This window comes from Rutilus rutilus (assembly GCF_951802725.1).
Source record: "Rutilus rutilus genome assembly, chromosome: 10".
In the NCBI taxonomy this organism is placed as follows: Eukaryota; Metazoa; Chordata; class Actinopteri; order Cypriniformes; family Leuciscidae; genus Rutilus; species Rutilus rutilus.
Window position 1 is genome coordinate 794,570 of NC_140215.1, and position 7,931 is coordinate 802,500.

The window sequence follows — 7,931 nt, forward strand, 5'->3', positions numbered from 1 at the left end:
TTGTATCATGCATCATATCATATATTATATTAGTAGTTTTAGACTAACATTTAATCACAGAATAAGTGTGCAACACAGTACCAGTGTGGGAATGTGGGCCTGAAACGCTTCTGTTTATGTAGCAACACATCACGTGATCAACTGTGAACTGTGCGGTCACGTGACCCTCGCCAGCCAATAGCATCGCAGGATTGTGGCACCATCAGCGATCAGAGGAAGAGTCCTCGAACTCGTCACGTTTCGCTTTATTGCTTGTTTTGTTTGTGTTTCTGGAATCGCTATTTCCGGTTATTGAAGCCTGATGTGTCCAGAAGCAGCTTCAGGTGAGACTCCGCTGCTGTGTGTTTATCTCCTTCTGGCTGTGTTTCGGTTCAGTGACTCTGTTCAACACAACAGTCGTGTGTGTGTGTGTTAGTTGAGCTTCTTCGCTGTAATGACGTCGTTTGGCTGTTAAACTGTTCATTCTCCGTGTCGCAGAATCTGTGTAAACAAGTGTACAGGGGATCAATGTAATGAAAACGGCTCCTATTTCATCCCAAAATAAATGTATGAGTGTGCGTATATATATGTGTGTGTGTGTGTGTGTGTGTGTGTGTGAGTATATGTGAGTGTGCGTCTGTTTACGTGTGTGTGTGTGTGTGTAATATATATATATATATGGTCGGGTTAGTGTGTGTGTGTGATGGGTAGGTTATGGGGTCGGGTTAGTGTGTGTGTGTGTGTGTGTGTGTGTGTGTGTGTATGTGTGTGTGTCTGTATATATATGGTCGGGTTAGTGTGTGTGTGTGATGGGTAGGTTATGGGGTCGGGTTAGTGTGTGTGTGTGTGTGTGTGTGTGTGTGTGTGTGTGTGTGTATGTGAGTGTGCGTCTGTTTACGTGTATGTGTGTATGTGAGTGTGTGTATATGTATGAGTTTGTGTGTGTGTGTGTGTGTGTCTGTGTATATATAGCCTATATATATATATATATATATATATATATATATATATATATACATATAGGGTCGGGTTAGTGTGTGTGTGATGGGTAGGTTATGGGGTCGGGTTAGTGTGTGTGTGTGTATATGTGAGTGTGCGTCTGTTTACGTGTATATATATATATATATGTGTGAGTGTGTGTATATGTGTGTGTGTATATATGTATGAGTGTGTGTGTGTATATGTGAGTGTGCGTCTGTTTACGTGTATATATATGTGTGTGTGTGTGTATATGTGAGTGTGTGTGTATATATGTATGAGTTTGTGTGTGTGTGTGTCTGTAGGTTAGTGTGTGTGTGTGTGTGATGGGTAGGTTATGGGGTCGGGTTAGTGTGTGTGTAGTGTGTGTATATGTGAGTGTGCGTCTGTTTACGTATATATATGTGTGTGTGTATGTGTGTGTGTGTATATGTATGAGTTTGTGTGTGTGTCTGTGTGTATGTATATATATATATATATATATATATATATATATATATATATATATATATATATATATATATATATATATATATATATATATATGGTCGGGTTAGCGTGTGTGTGTGTGTGTGTGTGTGTGTGTGATGGGTTTAGGAGTAGGGTCAGTGTAAGGAGACAGAATAAACAGTTTGTACAGTATAAAAACCATTACGCCTATGGAGAGTACCCATAAAGATAGCAAAGCCGTGTGTGTGTGTGTGTGTGTGTGTGTGTGTGTGTGTGTGTGTGTGTGTGTGTGTGTGTGTGTGTGTGTGTGTGTGTGTGTGCGCAGCTCCATTCCAGCTGGTTAAACTTTAGCTGTGTTACATGTGATGCAGGACAGAGAAGATCACATGACCAACGGCTGAGAGCAAACCACCGTGAGTCTTCACTCATTTACACTCATAATGATGATCACTCATAATAACTATCATAATGCATATCAGAGAATACATATATCGAGTGATCGGCCAACATGATCTGATTTAAACACCCATTAACTTTTTTAATTTGTTTTATTTTTGCTTTTTAAGAAAATACTCACTGTACTGCAACAATATGCATGATGAATAATAATGTGAAATATTTCTGCATGAATTACTGTAAAGTGTTGAATAATTTATGCAAACAACACCAACATTCAGTTCCACTGCATAGAGCTTAGGCTAGTTCACTGACCCAGTGCGGTGGGATCATATTCCTAATTCAGAAACTCTGTGTTGTAGATTTTGAGCGATGAATTATTGGAGGCAGTGACGGTAAAGGTACGTGAAGTTTCCCAACTCACATTCATAATGCTGAAGCCCAAGGCTTATTTCATTAATTGAGTATATGTGCAAATTTACAGTAAAAATTGTGAAATATTATTCCAATGTAAAAAAGCTGTTTTCTATGTGAATATATAGTAACATTTAATTTATTCCCGTGATCAAAGATGGATTTATCTGATCAAAAATACAGTAAAAATTGTGAAATATTATTACAATGTAAAAAAGCTGTTTTCTATGTGAATATATAGTCAAATTTAATTTAATTTAAATAAATCCAGCTTTGATAACAGGAATAAATTAAATTTGACTATATATTCACATAGAAAACAGCTTTTTTACATTGGAATAATATTTCACAATTTTTACTGTATTTTTGATCAAATAAATCCAGCTTTGATCACGGGAATAAATTAAATTTGACTATATATTCACATAGAAAACAGCTTTTTTACATTGTAATAATATTTCACAATTTTTACTGTATTTTTGATCAAATAAATCCAGCTTTGATCACGGGAATAAATTAAATTTGACTATATATTCACATAGAAAACAGCTTTTTTACATTGGAATAATATTTCACAATTTTTACTGTATTTTTGATCAAATAAATCCAGCTTTGATCACGGGAATAAATTAAATTTGACTATATATTCACATAGAAAACAGCTTTTTTACATTGTAATAATATTTCACAATTTTTACTGTATTTTTGATCAAATAAATCCAGCTTTGATAACAGGAATAAATTAAATTGGACTATATATTCACATAGAAAACAGCTTTTTTACATTGGAATAATATTTCACAATTTTTACTGTATTTTTGATCAAATAAATCCAGCTTTGATCACGGGAATAAATTAAATTTGACTATATATTCACATAGAAAACAGCTTTTTTACATTGGAATAATATTTCACAATTTTTACTGTATTTTTGATCAAATAAATCCAGCTTTGATCACAGGAATAAATTAAATTTGACTATATATTCACATAGAAAACAGCTTTTTTACATTGGAATAATATTTCACAATTTTTACTGTATTTTTGATCAAATAAATCCAGCTTTGATCACGGGAATAAATTAAATTTGACTATATATTTACATAGAAAACAGCTTTTTTACATTGGAATAATATTTCACAATTTTTACTGTATTTTTTATCAAATAAATCCAGCTTTGATCACGGGAATAAATTAAATTTGACTATATATTCACATAGAAAACAGCTTTTTTACATTGTAATAATATTTCACAATTTTTACTGTATTTTTTTATCAAATAAATCCAGCTTTGATCACGGGAATAAATTAAATTTGACTATATATTCACATAGAAAACAACTTTTTTACATTGTAATAATATTTCAAAATTTTTACTGTATTTTTGATCAAATAAATCCAGCTTTGATCACGGGAATAAATTAAATTTGACTATATATCCACATAGAAAACAGCTTTTTTACATTGTAATAATATTTCAAAATTTTTACTGTATTTTTGATCAAATAAATCCAGCTTTGATCACGGGAATAAATTAAATTTGACTATATATTCACATAGAAAACAGCTTTTTTACACTGTAATAATATTTCACAATTTTTACTGTATTTTTGATCAAATAAATCCAGCTTTGATCACAGGAATAAATGAAATTTGACTATATATCCACATAGAAAACAGCTTTTTTACATTGTAATAATATTTCAAAATTTTTACTGTATTTTTGATCAAATAAATCCAGCTTTGATCACAGGAATAAATTAAATTTGACTATATATTCACATAGAAAACAGCTTTTTTACACTGTAATAATATTTCACAATTTTTACTGTATTTTTGATCAAATAAATCCAGCTTTGATCACAGGAATAAATTAAATTTGACTATATATTCACATAGAAAACAGCTGTTTTACATTGGAATAATATTTCACAATTTTTACTGTATTTTTGATCAAATAAATGCATCCTTTAAAAACATTAAACTCTTAATTAAAGCCAAGTCTGAAATGCAATCTTCAGTTTTACAGGACGAGGACAACAACCATGTCATCCAAATCTTCCCTTCTGAAAGTGATTCTCCTGGGCGACGGCGGCGTGGGCAAGAGTTCGCTAATGAACCGCTACGTCACCAACAAGTTCGACGCGCACCTCTTCCACACCATCGGCGTGGAGTTCCTCAACAAGGACCTGGAGGTGGACGGGCGTACGGTTACGCTCCAGATCTGGGACACGGCGGGACAGGAGCGCTTCCGAAGCCTTCGAACGCCGTTCTACCGCGGCTCCGACTGTTGCTTGCTAACCTTTAGCGTCGACGACAGCCAGAGCTTCCACAACCTCGTCAACTGGAAGAAGGAGTTCATCTACTACGCAGATGTCAAGGAGCCCGAAAGCTTCCCGTTCGTGCTTCTGGGAAACAAAGTAGACGTGACTGAGAGGCAAGTGTCGAGTGAAGAAGCTCAGGAGTGGTGCCGGGATAGCGGCGGATACCCGTATTTCGAGACTAGCGCTAAAGATGCTACGAATGTCGCGGATGCGTTCGAGGAAGCCGTGAGACGAGTCTTGGCTTTGGAGGAACGACACGAGCATTTGATTCCCACAGACACCGTTAACCTGCACAGAAAGCCTCGCGGATCCTCGTCGTGCTGTTAATCAGCGGGAATCGTTCGATATTTCATGTGTCTTGAATGAACTGGAAGAATCTGCGTTATGTTTTGAACATGCACGCACTTTGATATGCACTAAACACTGGTTTGCTTTCATTCTGGGTGTCATTCTGGCATCTGAACTGCCTGACGATTCTGCGCATTCAGATGTTTATATATATATGCATATATTTATCTCTCTTATGGGGTTTGAGTGGGTTATTGTGTGAGACGGATGCCGTTTTGTGTTCAGCATGAGAGTCCGATAGTGAAGAAGAGCAAATGTAAGGAATGCACTGCGTTATTGCACCAAGGCTTTTGTTTTCCATCTTAAAAATATCGAAACCTCATTAAAACAAAAGGAATTTACTTGAGACTCTGTCAAAAACTAAATTGTGTCACGTTTTCCTGCACAAACATCTGGAAAACGAGACGGAAACACTGAAGAACAACAGCTGTGTCGGATAATGTGTATTTTTCTTACCTCACTGACAAATAGTTTGTCTTATTTACTGAAAGCAAGTCTTAATATATCATACGCCGTTAGTAAATGTATCTTGTTTGATGGATTTTCAGATATTTTTACTGGAAAACAAGACAGAAGTACTGAGATGTTCTTATATAACGATGATTAACATGCGCAGGCCTTCATATTCTCTGGGTGATTTCTAATATATTAACATTACAAAATTGTGTAGCGTGTGCCAAATATATACATAAGTACTTGTACTAAAGATATGGATAATATGGTGGAGAGTTTAAGCACTTACTTTAAAAAGATGCACTAAAATCTCAATATTGTAGATTGTTAAATTGAAATTAAAAAGTATGGAACAACACTTGTTTGAAACTGTTTATTTGATTTTAATTTAATATCGTACAAGCGTGAAATCTTCATCGTTAATGTATTTCTGCACTCCTTTATTCAGACACCATTTGTTGTACATTAGCAGCTGATACTGTGGAAACATCGAGTATAAACAACTCAAATATGAAATATGACTCTGAATGTTGAAACATGTATAAAAAAAGCACAACACAAAAGAATCCGTGTATAAACGCATCAGCCGAGGAGATGCTTCTTCCCGAGGAACTGCACTTTCCTGTCGAACGCTGTGGAGCGTATCGGCGCGTTGGCTTCATAGAAGGGGTTCATTGCAAACTGGGTAAAAACACACATAAACATGTTTTAAAACAAACGCAGTGTGTTCATCATATGGTGCTGGAATGCAGAAATAATGCATGACTGACCTTGATGTACAGATCATAAACATCATTGAAGAAGTTCTTGATTCCGTCCTCTTGCCGGACGTCATGGAGCATAATAAATCTCATATGTATGCACGTAAAGTTAAGGATAAATAGGACACATTACAAACTGTGTTTCATGCAGTCCTGAGGTCGGATGGTTAGGACAGACAGGGATATATGTTTATTGCATGCATCATGTGATGAGGAGGATATGGCCAGCGGTGACGAAGGCGGAGACGAACCACTCGTTGAACTTGTCCACGGTCTTCAGGTACATGTTGCTGGACTGCCACATGTTCTCGTCCACCAGATCCAGAGCGGCGTGAGCGATGAACTGGTTCAGGTGCCGGTGATCATCCTGTCAGCAGAGTACAGTACAAACACCATCAGCATCATCATCATCATCATCACTGTTTAATGACATCATCATGTTGACAGGTATCAGTGACATCATCATGTTGACAGGGATCAGTGACATCATCATGTTGACAGGTATCAGTGACATCATCATGTTGACAGGGATCAGTGACATCATCATGTTGACAGGTATCGGTGACATCATCATCATGTTGTCAGGTATCAGTGACATCATCATGTTGTCATATATCAGTGATGTCATGTCATATATCAGTGACATCATCATGATGTCAGGTATCAGTAGGTGTGTTCGACATCGGCTGCGGCTGGATGTAACCGATCGGCGAGAGTAGCCGCGTGCAGGCGGGGAGGAGCTGCAAACGGAGACGTGAAGTCGGACACATTCTGGTTCCCGTAGTGACCGCTCACGTGGTGTTTGCATACTTTATCACAACTGAAGTGAAATAAATGCAATATTTGCCAAATAATACACAGATGTTTCAGAGACATTTTCATTCATACTTTATGTAGCTACTGCTTCATACAGCGTCTGTTTGAACAAGAATAAAGTTCATCATAAACTAGCTACTATCAATGAAGTGGAGTCTACGTTTTTTAATCAGTTTTAATTTGATAAACATGACACAATATAACATCACAACAACATGAAAAGAGTATTTACTGTTATAAAAAAATGATCTGTGAGCTTTAGAGGAACTTAAGCTGTTCAAATAAACACGAAACACACATGATCGTTGTCATGCGGTGAATCCGGCCAATCGTGGAACAGCTGTGTCGTCATCAGCCCTCGTGCAGCCCAGTGCAGCCGCTCTTGAGAAGCTGCGCTGGCTGAGTTCCCCGGCTATTCTCGAATCGCTCTTGCGGTACTTTGATGGCATACGTCACAGTCACGTGGCGTCGGCGCTGTATCAAGTCGGACAAAATTTCTAACCGGCATGCACTGCTTAAAGTCAGCCGCCGATCGGTCTGCGCAGAGCTGCATGAAGTCGAACAAGCCTAGTGACATCATCATGTTGACAGGTATCAGTGACATCATCATGATGTCAGGAATCAGTGATGTCATCATGTTGTCATATATCAGTGACATCATCATGTTGTCAGGTATCAGTGACGTCATCATGTCATATATCAGTGACATCATCATGTTGTCAGGTATCAGTGACATCATCATGATGTCAGGTATCAGTGACGTCATCATGTCATATATCAGTGACATCATCATGATGTCAGGTATCAGTGACATCATGTCATATATCAGTGACATCATCATGATGTCAGGTATAAGTGATGTCATCATGTTGTCATATATCAGTGACATCATCATGATGTCAGGTATAAGTGATATCATCGTCATGTTGTCAGGTATTAGTGACATCATCATGTTGTGGGTTATGTAAGGTCATCATGTTGTCATGTATACAGTGACATCATCATCATCATC

General features: G+C 36.9%; 2 protein-coding genes across 3 annotated transcripts in view; one reads left to right on the plus strand and one right to left on the minus strand.

The window, feature by feature from the left end:
• The first annotated feature begins 167 nt into the window (after positions 1–167).
• rab9a (RAB9A, member RAS oncogene family) lies at positions 168–5,700 on the plus strand. Its single transcript, XM_084420400.1, has 4 exons — positions 168–323; positions 1,779–1,820; positions 2,166–2,204; positions 4,239–5,700. The coding sequence occupies exon 4, from the start codon at positions 4,263–4,265 to the stop codon at positions 4,866–4,868; it is 606 nt and encodes a 201-aa protein (XP_084276526.1). The 5' UTR covers positions 168–323; positions 1,779–1,820; positions 2,166–2,204; positions 4,239–4,262; the 3' UTR covers positions 4,869–5,700.
• trappc2 (trafficking protein particle complex subunit 2) overlaps positions 5,701–7,931 on the minus strand; it is a 2,899-nt gene continuing 668 nt past the window's right edge. Inside the window, exons 3-5 of one of the 2 annotated variants that reach the window (XM_084420402.1) lie at positions 6,326–6,470; positions 6,113–6,198; positions 5,701–6,023 (exon numbers count right to left, since the gene is read on the minus strand). In XM_084420402.1, coding sequence (XP_084276528.1) covers positions 5,925–6,023; positions 6,113–6,198; positions 6,326–6,470 — 330 coding nt within the window. In that variant the 3' untranslated portion in view covers positions 5,701–5,924. Of the gene's footprint in view, positions 6,024–6,112; positions 6,199–6,321; positions 6,471–7,931 lie in introns of both variants that reach the window. The other variant, XM_084420401.1, reaches the window with a different exon arrangement.